Here is a 17552-nt window from a genome sequence, read left to right as displayed (position 1 = left end):
CCCTTTGGTCATTGGGGACAATTTAAAGAACAGAACAGACATGGATGTTATCAAATACTTGACAGTGTGATCAAAAGGTCCCTTCCAAGAGAGAAGTTTAATTAATAAATCCAAAGTTAGGAAATTAAGAAGTTAAAATTAGGAAACTTGAAAGCCATTTTATTCCCTTAACAGCTTATTCTGTCTTCTCTGGTACTGATAAGATTGTAAAATGCAGCTTGAACGCTAAATATATCGAGCAACTAGTAACTCATTTTCTTGTTTTTTTTTTTTTTTTTTGTTTGTTTTTTTGAGACAGGGTCTCACTATGCAGTTCAGGCTGGCCTTGAGCTCACTTTGTAGCCCAGGCTGGTCTTGAACTTGCAACGATCCTCCTGCCTCAGCCTCCCGAGTGCTGGGATTATAGGCGTGCACCACCATGCCCGGCTTAGTAACTCATTTTCATTATGCACAAGCAGCTTTTGTATACTCTTCTTACACTGGAAATGGGAAAAATTGAAAATTTACTTGCACAGGGATGCTGTTACTAAAAACATTCTATGGCTATACTGATAATGGTGAAGGTAGTTTAAACTGCATTTTTAGTGCTCACTTCAGCAGCACATATACTAAAGTAAATTGCATTTTTAAAAAAGTCAGTATATAAATAATATTTTGGCTTAAAGTTGGACAGTATACTACAGCATCAAAACATTTGCTTCTGAGTGGTCCCTTGTTTTTGTTTTCACAAATATTCACTTAAAATATTTTGTTTCAACCCTTCGATATCTTATAAAACAAGATTTGCAGGAGCGCTAAGTCAGGAAATAAAAATAAGTGTAAAAGTTATTTTCTTAGGTTCAAGCAAGAGTAAGGGAAGAGAAATACTTCCGAAAATGGGAAAATACCTGGTACCTTAAACAAGCACTTGCTATTTTAGTCCTCGTCAATATTTCTGAGATTGAGCCAGGCGTGGTGGCTCATGCCTGTAATCCCAGCACTCGGGAGGCTGAGGCAGGAGGATCCTTGCAATTTCAAGACCAGCCTGGGCTACAAAGTGAGCTCCAGGCCAGCCTGAACTACATAGCGAGACCCTGTCTCAAAAAGACAAGAAAAAATATATATATTTCTGAGATTGTTTCCTTTGCATATGAACAATGTACTTTTAAGTATACTTTACTATTCAATAGTAACTCAAAACAATGTAACTCCTGATAGAAATCTTTAACCAGACTATATGTTTACAAAAAATCCAAGAAAAATGCGTTCTGAATATGTCTGAACACTGAGGTCAGCTATATTCTAACAGAATGAGAATGGAGGTAATTACATAGATACTCGTTTCAATAAAGTTGTCAGCTACGCCTGATAACTGAGCAAAATACCTAATGTGGTAGTGTCACAAGGAAGCACAGTGCTCTGAATCAGAAAGCTTACAAAACAGTGTTAGTGTGGGTTTAGAGCTTTTCCTTATGCTGTCATCGCACACTCTGCTGTTAATGTTGGTATTACCCTGAAAGGACACCCATCTGTTCTGGTTCGTTCTTTGGCCTTTTTGAAGTCAGCAGAAGCACTCCTTCCTGGGCTTTACTGCTTCCTCAGAAGAATGCACCGTATTTGGAACAAAACCACTTTTAACCCCTTCCCAGCCATCCTGAATACAAATCTCCCCCTTTTTAATAAGTTCATAAATGTCTCGTGTCAAGATGGTGAAGGATTCCTCCACGTTTGTGGCATCTTTGGCTGAGGTCTCGATGTACTTCATTCCACAGTCTGCAGACAGTTTTTCAGCTTCTTCCCTTGTCACCTGACGCTGTGAAGCTAAATCGCATTTATGTCCCACTAGCAGAAATACAATCTGAAATGGCTGTACGTGCATTTTTGCTTCTTCTAGCCAGTCTTTCACATGTTCGAAAGATCGTCGGTTAGTAATGTCAAATACTAAAAATCCACCAACTGAGTTGCGGTAGTATGATCGAGTTATTGATCTGAAAAATAAAGAGAAACAAAGCTGTATAAGGACATGTCATTTCCCCCTCCTTCATACCGTGTAACCCCATAATCAAATATGAAAATACTTACATCAAATATGAAGTGTATGTGAACACTATTCCATGAGACTAATACGCAACCCTGTTTCATACACTAACAGAGCATTACAGTAGTAATGGTTAGGCCAGGGGTGGTGGTGCGCGCCTGTAATCCAGGCACTCTCGGAGGCTGAGGCAGGAGTGATCGCCATGAGTGCTAGGCCAGCCTAGCCTTCACAGTCAGTTCAAGGCCAGCCTGAACTACATAGTGAGACCCTGTCTAAAATAAACAAGCAGGGGCTGGGGATTTAGCTCAGCGGCAAAAGCACCTGCCTGGCAAGCGCAAGGTGGTGAGTTCGGTTCCCGGTACCGGAGAAAAACCAAAAATAAATAAATAAATAAATAAATAAAATAAACAAGCAAACGAACAAAGTAGTAATGCTTAGATAGTTACAAAAGCACTTACATGGTATGTCACCTTGCACTCTTATGAGTACTTGTTTTTGTTTTTAAATGTTTCATTGAATAATTTGACACCCTTGCAGTTAAAAGGAGGCATAAAGAAAGATTAAAGAAGGGCAGGGGCTGCACAGCGAGTCAGATCTCACAAATCTCTTCTTGTCATGTAATACAGACTCCTCCTCTAACAGTTGAGGAAACACAGAGCAGTATCACGGATTGAATGCATATTCAACTGTTACATTGAAATCCTGACCCCTAATGTGATGGTGTGTGAGGAGGTGAGGCCCTTGTGATGTAGTCCAGGTTGTGAGGTGAGGACTTGACCCTTGTGATCAGTGCCCTTATGAAAGAGACACTAGAGGGCTCTCCATCACTCTTTGTACCCAGTAAGGTTACGAGAAGATGCATGTCCGAAACACAAAAGAGGCCCTTATCAGAACCTGAAAATGCGGGCTCTCCAGTCTCACCCCACTCCCAGCCTCCAAACGATGACAAATAAATTTCCATTGTTTAACTCCTTTGTTCTTTGGAAATTTGTACCAACTGAGATAGACTTGCTCCAGTGTTAGTTACAGGTATATTCTTATGCTAAACCAATTCAAGAACCAGAAAGTTGTTTGAACCTGGATAATGAAGGTGAGATGTGCTAATGGATGATTCTCCGCGGCCCTGGATCTAGCCTCTACTGTCTTCCAGCTCTCAGGAAGCTGGTCTGTACAAGGAAGTTTCCCCAAATTCCCTTGCCCTCGGCTTTGCAGTGGAGATCAGCCAAGGGGGGTTAGTGGCTGGAAACTGGGGGAAAGAAAAGTCAGGGCATCTTCTTAGTCACTTTTCTTGTTGCTGAGACAAAATACCCAATGCTCCCGGTTAAAGCAGGAGAGGTTTATTTGGTTCACAGTTTGTAGAGGTTTCGCTTCACAGTCGGCTGGCTCCAAGGCAGGGTGGCATGGCAGAGGGGCATCGCAGAGGAGCAGCAGTTCATGGCAGGCAGGAGGTAGAAAGGTGGCCAGCTACAAGTGACCAGCAGTGACCCCCTTTTGTCCCTTATACCTTACTCAGGCTACCATCCCGAGGGTGGGGCAGCCTTAATCCTAGCATTGCACCATGAATCAATCCCAGCATCACATCCTTGATCCCAGCAGCACACACCCTAGATCTGGCCACCTCCAAAAAGCCCCACCTGTGACTGCAGGAGGCTTGGAGGGGACATTTACACTTAAGTCATAACAGTATCTGTCCCTTCTTTTGTCTCTGTCTCTGTGACCGTTTCTATTGGGCTGCAGTTATATTCCTCTGTGTCAAGGTTGCTGGGTGTACATCTCCATAACTAGGTTGTCACCAGGCTTACCGGGCTTTTTAATTTATTTATTTATTTATTTTCTTGAGACAGCACCTGGCTATGTAGCCCAGGCTAGATGTGAACTTCAGATCCCGCTGCTTCGGCCTTGTCACCAGACTTTGACGATACCCTTCTCCTTCCTTGCCTCTTGCAGGCAGGTGGTTAATGGCTTTCCCCTGTCGCTGTTCCTGAACATGTCACCATTCTTTTCAGTTCCCTTGACATCTCTGGAAACCTTAGGAGGCAAGATGAAGGTTCATCCTTCCCCTCTCCCTCTTCTCCCCTCCTTTCCTTCCCCTTCCTCCCATGGTGCTGGGGATTGAACCTAGAACCTTGTGCATGCTCACCACGTGCTCTACCACCAAGCTTATGCCAGCCCAGTTTTATGTTTCTTGCACTTACTTGTGTTGTTTTCTCTACCTGGAATATCTTCAGCCCCTTTTTTATCTAGCAAACTCCTACTGCTCCTTTAATAGCTATTTCAAGAATCATAGCAACTCAGCTTGTAATCTGAGCATGGGGGAGACTGGGGCAGAAGGATCATGAGTTTGAGGCCAGCTTGGGCTACATAGTGATACCTTGTCAAAAAAGAATCATGTTATCAAAGTCCTCCCTACCACTGATCTTTCTTAGGCATGTCTTCTAATTCTTTTGAACTTTGGCATATTGGCCTTACAATTAGATCAACTTTTATAATGTCTTGATTGGATTTGCTCATATGTCCTCTACTCAATTTCATACTCCTTAAGGGTCAAACACTTTTTTTTTTTTAACCTACGTACTATATCTAATAATCAGGGCCAGGCATGTAGCTCAGCGGCACAAGCACCTGCCTGGCAAGCACAAGGTCCTGAGCTAGATTCTTGGCACAAAAAAAAAAAAAAAAAGAAAAAAAGGTGTATCTAATGCTTGGTAAATGACAGATCTAATTAAATGTTTATTATGTGGGATTAATTGGTCAGAGGGAAAAGTGCTAACTGTCATGTGAGCCAGGAACCTGTCAGTCTCCAAGTTGTCATGGTCCTTTCTCAAACTGATCTGATTGCTTCCCTGGGGCAGCACAGCCTTTGTGAAGAGCCAGTGGGTTGCCTGGCATTTCTTCCTCTCCAGCTTTCATAAACCATCATTGTACCCCCACAAACATCTCTGTTGTTGGAGTGTGAAAGAAATATTTAACCTTTTCTTTCTATTCTTTCTGCCTCCTGGATTCTCCTCAGAATTCCTAATAGATTCCCAAGTGATTATTTCTAAAAAGGTTTTGAGGACTACAGTACTGTACAGAGATTGATAAAAAAAAAAATCTATCACCATCTTTGGCAGGCTAAGAATAATGCAGTTCATTACCTTTTAGAAGTTTTGAGGCATAGTTAATGTGTTATCCTTTTACCACCCCTCTTCACACAAACACATTTAGGAAGATGGGCACTGTCCTAGAAACTTAACTAAGGCCACCCTATTAGACTGAAAGCACCAATTTATTCTGCATCAAGTCTTCAGTCTTTCCCTTCACCCCATTTAACTTACCATTAGTATAATTTTCAAAAACACATTTCTTTTTTTGCGATTGAAAACTCATACAGAAATGCTTGTATTTATGCAGGGGCACACTTACACTGTAGGAAATAACATATTTTCTAGTACTTTGTTTTCCATTTGTACTAGGGATTGAATCTTAGGCTTTCACACATTCTCAGCCCTTTTTATTTTTTTAAGTTGAGCCAGGGTCTCACTACACTGCCCAGGCTGGTCTTAACTTTTTATCCTCCTGCCTTAGCTTCCCGAGTAGCTGGAATTATAGGTGAGCATAATGTACCCAGCTTGTATTTAATTTTGAAAACTCATTTGGAAGCCAGTTGGTACAGTTTCATAGCATAAAACTATAACAAAATATATGTAATAGACTCTAAAAAACAACTCATCAATAATTAGTTGGAATAAAAGGTCTCAATGAGACATCTATCATTTTTAATGTAATAACTTGATCTCCATTTTCTATATTGGGTCTGGAGAGTACGTTTAGAGTTCTGACCTGTTATGCTCGAAAGTCAGATATAGTTGTCCCCTAAGACAACGGGGCATTCCTGCTATCGATCATTTGGAAGAAGAGGCAGGTCTTCCGATGCAAAACTTGACTCGGGACGCAGGTCTTGCAGAGGTAATGAGGAACTAACCTGTTTCTCTCTGGACCTTCTCCCTTTAGGTCTCTAGAAGTTCCTGAAGGCATTATGAGGAGGTAGGGGGCAGATTCCAAAGGAACTAGGTAGGGAGTTTTCCATGTAAAGAACTTAAAAGTTCATGATGAATAATGATTCTTTATAAGTGACAGTGTCTTGTTACATGTTACCTTGTGTTTATTTTCTTCTGGGCCTTGAAAATCTCACTGAATAAAAGAAAATAACTGGGAGAAGGGTACAGAAGAAAGGGAGGGAAAGAATAAATAAATAGATTTCGATCAAGTCTCATGTTTGTTATGGAGGAAATAATATTGCAGAGCTTGTGGGTCAGGTCCACATGTCTGTATACACTTCTTCATCTTAGGCTCTGCAAGAGATCATTGCAATTGTTCTCCGGAAATAGCTCAGTGCCTAAGTCCCTCTCCCTCCGTCATATTCATTTGGGAAAACACTATCTCTGGTTCAGTCCAGAATGCAGCTGAATATTTCTGTAGAAAGTCACTCAACTCAGGCAGGCTGTGTTACTATGAATTAATTATAACCAATCCCAAGGGGACACCCAGCACTGCTGGGGTCCTGTTGATATTTGGAGAAACTCTTCCTTTTTCCTCACATTTAGGAAGAAGCAGAATTTCCATTCAACTTTTCTCTCTGCACAAGAGAACTGGAGGAACATTTTACCCTTTCAATTCCCCTACAGAAGGAAAAAAATGGGTGTTCTGTTTGCTAAGAGTGTGTATCGCAGATCAGCGGGGAGGAGAGCTGTGTCTATTATCCCTGTATAGCAGTCTTTCTCCTTTCTAGATGCAGGCACTGGCTTGCTAATGGTGGGAACCGGGTAGGTGCCACGTCTATTTTGCTCCTTACTGAATACTCGGTGGTTTTCGGACGCTAACACACGGTGAGTAGTTATTACATCTTAGTGACTCAATGAATGGTTGCTCTGTTCAGAACCACATAGGTAACTGTTGGGGATGTAGGAGAAATGACAGAAAGACAGAGAGAGAGGGAGAGAAAGGAAATTTCAAAGGAAGAGGTAATAGAAGTTCAAAAAAAGAAAGTTGTCCGATATTAGTAGTGTGGTTCTCACACTCAGGTTGCTGAGTTGCTAAGAGCATTATCAGTGTTGGAGGAATGGTGAACACATTTTCAGAAACAAATACATTCTAAAGAGACATCAAAGGTGGACACGATGGCACACACCTGTAATCTCAGCACTCAGGAGGCGGAGGCAAGAGGATAGGTGTGAGTCTGTGGCCTACCTGGGCTCCATACTGAGTTCAAGTCCAGCCTAAACTACAAAGTGAGATCCTGTCTCAAAGAGGCACACAAAGGCATAGACACACCGATACAGACACACAGACACACACACATGATATATCAAATGAAAAATTAGTGGCTCTGCAAGATATCATTGCAGTAATCTCTGGGAATTTTCTACAGGAAGGGGCCCCTTTAATCAGGAGCATGTTGATGAAACCAAAGAAGGTAAGTTTTAGTATTTTGTACCCTCTATTAAGAAGAAAATTTATAATACTTGATGGACTTTTTTGAATTCTGGAGGAAACTTATATAGTGTAGTGTGATTCTCTGACCTATAAAGTGAGACACCCAAAAGGCTACTGGTTTTAACAGAGATGAAAGTACTGGGCATGGTGGCACACACCTATAATCCCAGCACTTAGGAGGCTGAGGCAGGGTAATCACCAAGGGTTCAAGGTCAGCATGGGGTACAGAGCAAGGCCGTTTCAAAACGAACAAACAAGCAAACAAGGAAAAGAAAAGAAAAAAATGGCTGAAAACAAGAGAAGTCTTTTGGTTGGTCTAAGCTATAATGCAATCAACTTGGCCATTTGGATCGTGGGCCATCAGATCTAATGGTACCTGTTTAAAGTGCCTAGAGCACACTAAGATGCTCTATGATGAGCAGGGAAGCCCCCACTAGATAATTACAGGAGTGGCACTTTGGACTAAAGTATGCTCTGTGTCAAAGGCTGTTACTCCTTTGAAAAATAGTTCTCGGCTTATGACTTGGCTTTGATAGAGACTAAACGCCTGACTATAGAATATCAAATGACTGTACAATCTGAGCGCTCAACATGAGTTGGATGTTTTCTAATTTGCCAGACCGCAGGTTTGTCACCAAGCAAAAAGTCGCGTAGATAAGCAGGAGGATGGGGTGGGACCTGCACGGGCCTCGAATAGTAGCAAGGCTCACACACCCAGCACACCTGCTCCTGCAGCACCTTTTGAACCCATCACTTTAGTTGAGTTTTCTTATAATTAAATAGAAAAAACCCAAGCCCACCTTGCCAATAGTTCTAAATATGTTAGCATTCACGGCTCCACTCTGTGGTGAATGCAAAGATCGGTGGAAAAAGGAACCGTCCCATTTGTGGAACTTCTGGTGCTGTTACTAATTGTCAACTTTCCCCGCTCAAACTCAGAGATGGGAAAGTAGTTGAAGATCTGTAGCAATTCATCAACAGTAAACAGTGTTTTCTCCCATACACAGAAGCTGTGGCCTGGGAAGCAGAGGGTGAGAGTGGGGTGACAGTGCCTCTCACAATTGTACTTAATGAGTCACTAAAATTTTTTGTTGCTTCTAATCCCTGTGACTCTGCACTTTGCTGACATAAAGGTTTTCGTATTCAAGGGAGAAATGCTTTCACCAGGCAGCCCTGCGATGCTTCTACTGAATTAGCAGCTGAGGGTGCCAACTGGCCCTTGGGAGCTTCTTAGGGCAGTGAGTGAGCAGGCAGAAACATAAAGGGGACCACGCAGGTTTCTTGAGGTCCTGTCTGTGGAGAATGCGTGGGTTCTTTTGCTTTATTCTAAGCCTGATCCTCTAGTTTCCTATCAAGACTCTAGGAGCTAATGTGAGAGTTGCCATCCAGAAGCTGGAATAGAGCAACTCAGGAAGACAAGAAGGAGGGAAGTGGGTCCCCGGACCCAGGAAGGATCTGAAGCTTGAATGGAATTGAAGCCCATGGAGAGTGAAGAGAGAAACTTCAGTGAAGAAGGAGGTAGCTGGCGGCCCCTTCTCCCTGAGACAGGACTCACTGCTACAGAAGAACAATTCAAACCTGTGGACACATGGAGACACAGCAGTTGGGGGGGAGCAGGGGACAGGAAGGACTGCACTAGCTGGAGGTGAGTGCTGAGGGCTCAGTTGTCCCATGGAGAGAGTGACTGGCCGGGAGCCATCTTGGAGAGGGACTGGCAGAGCTCAGTACCTAGAGCAGCTGCTGGCTCTATCTAGTGGCTCCCAGCTGGGCTCAGGGCCTGTGGAAGGTGCACTGATACCTACAGGCCAAATAAGTCTGGTCTTGTCCACAAGGTGCAGGTTTATTGTGATTATCCACTACCTACTCCCTAAAAAAGCTAATGCTGACTTGCTGCAATAAATCAACACAGATATGGACTCTGTCTCCATATGTTGTCTACCAGTGACAACAGAGAGACAAAGCTGGAGGTAGACATTTTTTTTCTTTTCTTTCTCTCTCTTGTTCATTGTGGTTTTGTTCCTTTTTTGTTTTTTTTCTCCTTCATTGTTTGATCTTGTTTTTATATGAGTGTGAAAGTGGTTTCTAGCCTCTTTGTGGTTGTGGTTCTGTTCTGTTCTTCTTTTCATCTCTTCCTACTCTCCTTTCCTCCAGTCTGCTGCACCAGTTTCCCAAAATTAGCTTGATCCCCTCTTTATCCTCCAGCCTTACTTCTAATCTCTTCCTCTTCTTCTACTTCTCTATTTTCTCCCTAACCCCTTTAAAATTTTAACTCCTGAGGACAAAACTGACATATTAAGGACTTATATACCACATATAATTTTCTGATTTGTTTTAGATTTTGTTATATAACCACAAATGTAGTTCATTCATATGGTTAAAAGTAGCAAATTAATGGTTACCTCAGTTTGTCACTTTCTAGGCTGTGTTTGATGCTATTGTTATTGCTGATGGTACCACTTTAGCCAAAAGTAACATAATTGATCTGACAAGCTATTCTTCCTGGTATTCCAAGATTGAGAGTGACTAAGAGTTATAGAAAATACTGTGGCACAGTGCCAAAGAACCAGGGGCTGGGCCAAGCAGGCAGCAACTTCTCATCCCCAACAAATTGAAGAGGTAGGATCTTACAACAGACTCAAAATCCAAAAACCAGCTACACCTGAAAGCTACCTCAGAGACAGTCATTTCCTAAGGTTCTAAATACTAGCAATAAAGCAACACACTATAGGTAATCTATAAGCATCACTACAAGAATTAAACTAAGAAAAAGAAAGAAAGAAAGAAAATGAGAAGACACTTAAACAAGATGCAACCCATGACATCCAGTTCACCAAAGTCAAACCAGGGGGCAATGAGGTGGGACAATCCACAAACCACCACCTGGCCTCTCTGAAGTTGCAACAACAAAGCAATTGAATGAGGCTCTAGAAAAGGTCAAATCAGAGCTAGTTTCTCAGATAACTGTAGAGATGGTGCCCACAATGAAAATCATGCTTAGTGACACTAGAGCAGATACAAATAAAAAATAAGGAGTTTAAGAAATTTATGGAAGCCACAAATGCTCAGCATAGAACAGAAATGGAACCCAAAAGACAGATTCAAGCAGATATCCAGGAGAATAAAAATTCCACTGAAAGTATCTGCAGCAGAATAAGTCAGTGTGGGGACAGGATCTCAGATACAGAAGACAGGCTTGTGGTTAACAATCATGACAAGAAAGATTTCTTAAAAATAGCAAGGGGTGGCTGTGTGTGGTGGCACATGCCTGTAATCCCAGCACTTGGGAGGCTGAGGCAGGAGGATCACTGTGAGTTCGAGGCCAACCTGGGCTACAAAGTGAGCTCAAGGTCAGCCTGAACTGCATAGTGAGACCCTGTCTCAAAAAGACAAACAAACAAAAAATAGCAAGGGACCATGAAAAATCAATCCAGCAGTTGCTAGTTGAGGCAAAGAAGAATAACTTAATATTGATTGGAGTCAATGAAAAAGCAGGAGATAGCACAAATGATATTAAAAAAAAAAAACTGTTCACAGACGTGGCAGAAAATTCCCTGGTAGGGAAAAAGAATTTGACATACACATATGTTAGGCATATTGGACTCCAATTAGCTACAATCAAGTCAAGATTCCAGAAATTCAACACAAGAATAGAATCAAAAAAGCTGATAGGGAAAAGGAAAGAAAAGCCCCTATATAGGAAAGCCCATCAAAATCACAAACCCTCAAGTCGGGGGGAGTGGGGGAGGCTTGGGCTGAAGTATTTCAAGCTCTAAAGGAAAATAACCTCAACTGAGATTGACATACCCTACAAAACTATCTTTCAAAACTGATGGAGAAATAAGATATTTCCATGACAAAGAACACCTGAGGAAATTTATGACCATAAAATCAGCACTCCAAAATATTTTGAAGTGTATTCTAGAAGGAGATAACAAGGACTATAACTACATGAACTCCAACAGAAGGAATCCATGAGGCAAGACAAACAATTAAACAGAGAGGGGAAAAAAAAGAGAGGGGCCAATAACAGAAAAATAACATGACAAGGTAAGTCAGTACATATCAGTTATAACTATCAATGCTAATGGTTTCAATTCACCAATCAAAATACACAGACTGACGGAAAGGATGAAGAAGCAAGATCCAACAATATGCTGCATACAAGAAATATATTTAATTCAAAAACAAATTCATAGACTGAAAGTCAAAGGAAAGTCCATGTGACAGAAAGCCAGGAAAAAAGCAGGGGTAGCTATGCTATTTGCAGACAAAATGAATTTCAAACCAAGACTGATAAGAATATCACTACATTTTTGTAAAGGGAACATTCCAAGAGGCAGTGATAACAATCATAAATACATATGCAACAAATACCAGTGCACCCAACTATATAAAACAAATATTAACAGACAGGAAAAATCAAATAAGCACTAATACAATTGCAGTGGGGGATCTCAATACCCTACTTCAAAAAAAGACAGATCAACTAGACAAAAAAAAAAAAATCAACAATGAAATATTAGAACTGAAGCAAATTTTTGAACAAATGGACTTAGTAGATGTCCACAGAGCGTTCAACCCACAACATCAAAATACATTCTTCTCAGCTGCACATGGGACATTCTCCACATACTAGCTCATAGAACATGCTTCAGTAAATGCAAAGGAATAGACATTATCCCTTGCATATTGTCAGACCATAGTGTAATGAAATTAGAAATCAATGGCAGGGGCTGGGGGTTTAGCTCAGCGGCAAAAGCGCCTGCCTGGCACGCGCAAGGTCGTGAGTTCGGTTCCCGGTACCGGAGAAAAAACAAAACAAAACAAAACAAAACAAAAAAAAAGAAATCAATGGCAAAATCAACCACAAGAACTTCATAAACACATGCAATTAAATAGTACTATACTGAATAACCAGTGGGTCAAAGATAAAATTAAAGAAGAAATTAGACAGTTTCTACAATTAAATGATAATGACAGTACAGCATGTTGGATCTTATGGGACACAGTGAAAGCAGTTATCAGAGGGAAATTTACAGCAGTGAGTATCCATATCAGGAAAACAGAGCAAGGGCAAATAAACAACTTAATGGTGAACCTCAAACTTCTAGAAAAAGAAGAGCAGGCTAAGCCAAAAGCACATACAAATGAAGAAATTATAAAGATCAGAGCAGAAATTAATGCATTGGAAACTAAGAAAATAATACAAAGAAGTGATGAATTAAGGGTTGGTTCTTTGAAACATTAAATAAAATTGACAAATCCTTAGCCAACCTTATCAAAAAAAGGAAATAAAAGACTCAAGTCCATGCAATTAGGAATGAAAGGGGAAAATTACAACAGACACTACAGAAATCCAGAAGATTATCTATACCTATTTTGAGAACTTATAGTCTAATAAAATGGAAAATGCAGAAGAAACGGACAGATTCCTAGATACATATGAATTACCAAAGCTCAATCAAGAAGATATAAAAATTCTAAATAAACCAATATCAGTCAATGAAATCAAAGATGTAATTAAAAACCTACCAGCAAAGACAAACCCAGACCCTGATGGATTCATTGCTAAATTCTATAAGAAATTTAGAGAAGACTTAATACCACTACTTCTCAAACTCTGAAATGAAATTTAAAAGGAAGCAATACTCCCAAATTCATTCCCGGAAGCAAGCATTACTCTTATACCCAAACCAGTGAAGGACCCAACTAAGAAGAGAACTATAGGCCAATCTCCCTAATGAACAAATATGCAAAAATCCTCAATAAGATATTGGCAAACAGAATGCAGCAAATCATCAGGAAAATTATATACCATGACTGAGTCAGCTCCATCCCAGAGATGCGAGGCTGGTTCAACATATGCAAATTAGTTAATGTAATACACCGTTTTAACAGAGCCAAGGACAAAAACCACATGAATATCTCAATTAATGCTGAAAAGGTATCTGACAAATTCCAAAGTGCATTCATGATAAAAACCCTACAGATACTTAGAGTAGATGGTCTTTATCTCAATCTGATAAAAGCCATCTATGATAAACCAACAGCCAACATCATACTAAGTGGACAAAACCTGAAAGCTTTAAAATCAGAAGTAGACAAGGATGTCCACTGTCTCCACTCCTATTCAATATAGTTCTGGAAACTTTAGCCAGAGCAATTAGACAAGAGAAAGAAATAGGGCCCGGGATATAGCTCAGTGGCATAAGTGTTTGCCTGGCAAGGCTGAGGTCATGAGTTTGATTCCTGGTACCAAAAAAAAGTAAAAAATAAAAAATAAAATAAAGAAAAAGAAATAAAAGGAATAATGATAGGAAAAAATGAAGTTAAACAATCATTATTTGTGGGTGATATGATACGCTACATAGAAGACCCAAAAACTCCACTATAAAATGTTAGATTTAATAAGCAAATTCATAGCATAGATGGATACAAAGTCAACACTCAAAAGCAATAGCCCTCCTGTACATGAATAACTAACTCACTGAGAGACAAATCAGGGAAACAGCACCTTTCACAACAGCACCCCCCCCCAAAAAAAAAAAAAAAGCTAAGAATCAATCCGTCAAAGGAAGTAAAAGATCTCTACATTGAAAAGTACAATACCCTGAAAAGGAGATTGAAGAGGATATCAGAAAATGGAAAGATATCCCTTGCTCTTGGGTAGGAAGAGCCAATATACTGAAATGGCCATACTTTAAAAACTTTTATACATATTTAATGCAATTCTGATCAAAATTCCAACAGCATATCTCACAGATTTAGAGGAAAACAATCCTAAAATTCATCTGGAACCAGAAGAGACCTAGAATAGTGAAGGCAATTCTAGACAACAAACACAAGGTGAGGAAGTATCACAATCCCTGACTTGAAATTCTACTATAAAGCTACTATTATAAAAACAGCATGGGATAGGCAAAAAAAAAACAGACCTGAAGATCAATGGAACAGATAAGAAGATGCAGAAACAACTCCATTCATACTCAGCCATCTTATCTTTGACAAAGGGGCCAAACACATTCACTGGAAGAAAGATAGCTTCTTAAATAAAGTTTGCTGGAAAAAAACTGGCTCTCTAGATGCTGAAGATTAAAATTGGACCCATATCTTTCACCATGCACTAAACCAAATTCAAAATGGATCAAAGATCTAAATATTAAAACAGAAACATTAAATCTGCTGGAAGATAGATTAGGTAAAACTCTTGAAGATATGGGTATAGGCAAAGACTTTAAGAATAAAACCCTGGTCACACAGGAACTATCACAAAGAATCAACAACTGGCACCTCATCTCATTAAAAAGCTTTTGCACAGCCAGAGAAACCACCAACAGTGTAAAGAGGCAACCCACAATATCGGAAAAAATGTTTCCCAGCTGTTCCTCAGACATAGGGTTACTATTGAGAACATATAAAGAACTCAAAAAAATCAGAACTCCTAAATTTAAAGACCCAATTTAAAAATGGGCATTTGAGATGAATACATACTTCTCAAAGGAAGAAATACAAACAGCAATAAATATATGAAAAAATATTCAACATCACTGGTCATTCCAGAGATGCAAATTGAAACAACACTGAGATTCCATCTCACCCTGGAAAGGATGGCTAATATCAAGAAATCAACCAATAACAAAAGCTGGAGGGGCTATGGGGAAAAGGAGCCCTTCTCCACTGTTGCTGGGAGTGTAGACTGGTCCAACCACTGTGGAAATCATTGTGGAGATTCCTCAAAAAACTCAGATTGGAGTCCCATTTGACCCAGCTATTCCCCTTCTGGGTATCTTCCCAGAAGAATTAAAAACATCATGCCACAGCAATATATGTGCACCCATGTTTATAGCAACACAATTTGTAATAGCTAAACCTTGGAAACAACCCAAATGCCCATCAACTAAGGAATGGATAAAAAAAGTGGTCTTTTAATACAATGGAGTACTACACACCGAGAAAGAAAGATAAACTGGAGACTTTTATGCATAAATGGATGAAACTCAAGACCATCTTCATAGTGAAATAAACCAGATGCACATGTATAAACATTGTATTGTCTCCCTAGTGTGAGAAGCTGAAAGAGTAAATAAGATCCAAAGTATACAATAAATATTGTAAAATGGGAAGAAATTGTTCAAAAGGAAAGAGAAACTGGGATGGGGGAAGGAAAAAAGAAAGAAGGGAAAAGCAATACACACACACACACACATACACACACACACAAGATTGGTAGTTATACTACAAATTAGTTCATTGAAAAGAAAGGTTTGTGCTAATACTGTTTGGACAATTAAATGCCTTTATCTTATACTCGAGTAACTAATTTAAAGATAACAATATGCAATGTATTAACCATTGTTACTCTCTTATTATCTTATTTTGAAAAATTATTTCTCTTTAAAATAAACTTTTAAAAAGTAAATTTAATTTAAAAATGGTAGTGAAAATATATAGCATGAGATCTACCTTCTCTTTTTAAAAAGTTTTTTGAGGCAAGGTTTTGCTATGTAGCCCAGCCTGGCCTTTAGTTTGCAGTGATCCTCTTGCCTCAGCCTCCTGAATGCTGGGATTAGAAGTGCAATGTTTAACATTGTTAATGACAAGTACCATGCTATAAGCAGATCTCTGGAAATCTCTCATCTCTCACGACTGACACTCGATACCCATTGAACAGCAATTCCTGATATCTTGGTCTTCCATCCCTTGACAATCATCATTCTACTTTCTGCTTTGGTAAGTCAAACTACTTAGATACCTCGTTTAGTGGAATCATGCCATATCTGTCCCTCTGACTAGCTTATTTCACTTGATATAATGTCCTCAAGGTTCATCCATATTTTTGTGTATGACAAGATTGTCTTCTTACTTATTTACTTATTTCTTTATTTTTGAGACAAAGTCTTTCTGTTTGTTTAGGCTGGCATTGATCTCTCAGCAATCCTTCTGCCTCAGTCTCCCGAGTGCTGGGCAGGCGTGTGGCAGCATACCCAGCTTGCCTTCTTATTTTTAACGGCTGAATATTTCATTGTATTCTGTACAGTATTTTCTTAATTCATCCCAAAAGTTCATCTTAGACATATGTTTGTTTTACAATAACAGAAAAGAAAAATGGTTTCCTTGTTTATGGAAAAAGGTTTTAGCTGTTTCATTTTCCTCCCTTTAATTTTTTCCTGAATTAATAGATAGACAAGTGGTCATCTAACAGCAACAGCAGTTTGCTTTTATTTACAAAGATTATTTCATATATGACTATGCAGTCAATGCCTGGGAATTAGGAATCTTCCAGTTTCCTAGAAGTTACTGGAACAAGATGCTGTTGTCATCTGAAGGATAAAACTCTGTGGGCTCTGAAGTGCTGAAGATTACTTAGAGCCAGGCGTGGTGGTGCAGCCTTTAATCCCATAATCTGGGAGGCTGATGCAGGAGGATTGCCGTGAGTTCCAGGCCAACCTGGGCTCTATAGTGGGTTCAAGGCCAGCCTGAACTGCATAGTGAGCTCCTGTCTCCAAAAAAAAAAGCTTACTTTTATATAAAATGTTAAGTGGCAAGACGATACCGATCTTACATGTTATCATGAACTTTGTTGGATACGCGTAAGTTTCCATTAAAAGCAACAAAATATTGAGCCCTTGCTAAGGTAAATTAAACCGGATGTTCCACCCCGTGGCTTTGCCAAGAGTGGAACAGTCATTTAAAGGACAGAAACACTTTGATGTCAAAGGCTATTGGCTGCTCACGGTCTGCGAACTCATTAGCCTCACGAATGCTTCTTTTTCGCCGCGGTTTTACATTCCTTCTGCCTTTCTGAAACAGTCATTGCGTTGATGCTTTCTTTACCTGCTTCTCTTGCCTTGTAAAGCTGGCCCTTAGGACCGATGTCCATAGACTAAAACGCAAGTCTTTCCACTCCTTCTGTCATTACTGAATAACAGTCCCTGCCCTTGCCTAAGATTTTGAAACTTGACCTTTTTAAGTTAGGACAATCATGTTTTCATGCACACATTTAAATTCTTTTTGTGGGTGTAATTCCAGGGTCTTTCCATACAAATCAGGTCTGAATATG

General features: G+C 39.9%; 1 protein-coding gene across 1 annotated transcript; it reads right to left on the bottom strand.

Annotated features, from left to right (window-relative positions):
- Positions 1 to 1109: 1109 nt before the first annotated feature.
- On the bottom strand, positions 1110 to 17306 carry Rab39a (RAB39A, member RAS oncogene family). The gene is made up of 2 exons (XM_013510971.1): positions 17251 to 17306; positions 1110 to 1967 (listed from the first exon to the last, which is right to left on the bottom strand). The coding sequence occupies exons 1-2, from the start codon at positions 17304 to 17306 to the stop codon at positions 1541 to 1543; spliced, it is 483 nt and encodes a 160-aa protein (XP_013366425.1). The 3' UTR covers positions 1110 to 1540.
- Between the last annotated feature and the right edge of the window lie 246 nt (positions 17307 to 17552).

Source organism: Chinchilla lanigera, unplaced genomic scaffold (assembly GCF_000276665.1).
Source record: "Chinchilla lanigera isolate Chin_1 unplaced genomic scaffold, ChiLan1.0 scaffold00011, whole genome shotgun sequence".
NCBI classification, from domain to species: domain Eukaryota; kingdom Metazoa; phylum Chordata; class Mammalia; order Rodentia; family Chinchillidae; genus Chinchilla; species Chinchilla lanigera.
This window is presented reverse-complemented; position numbering and strand designations above follow the sequence as displayed.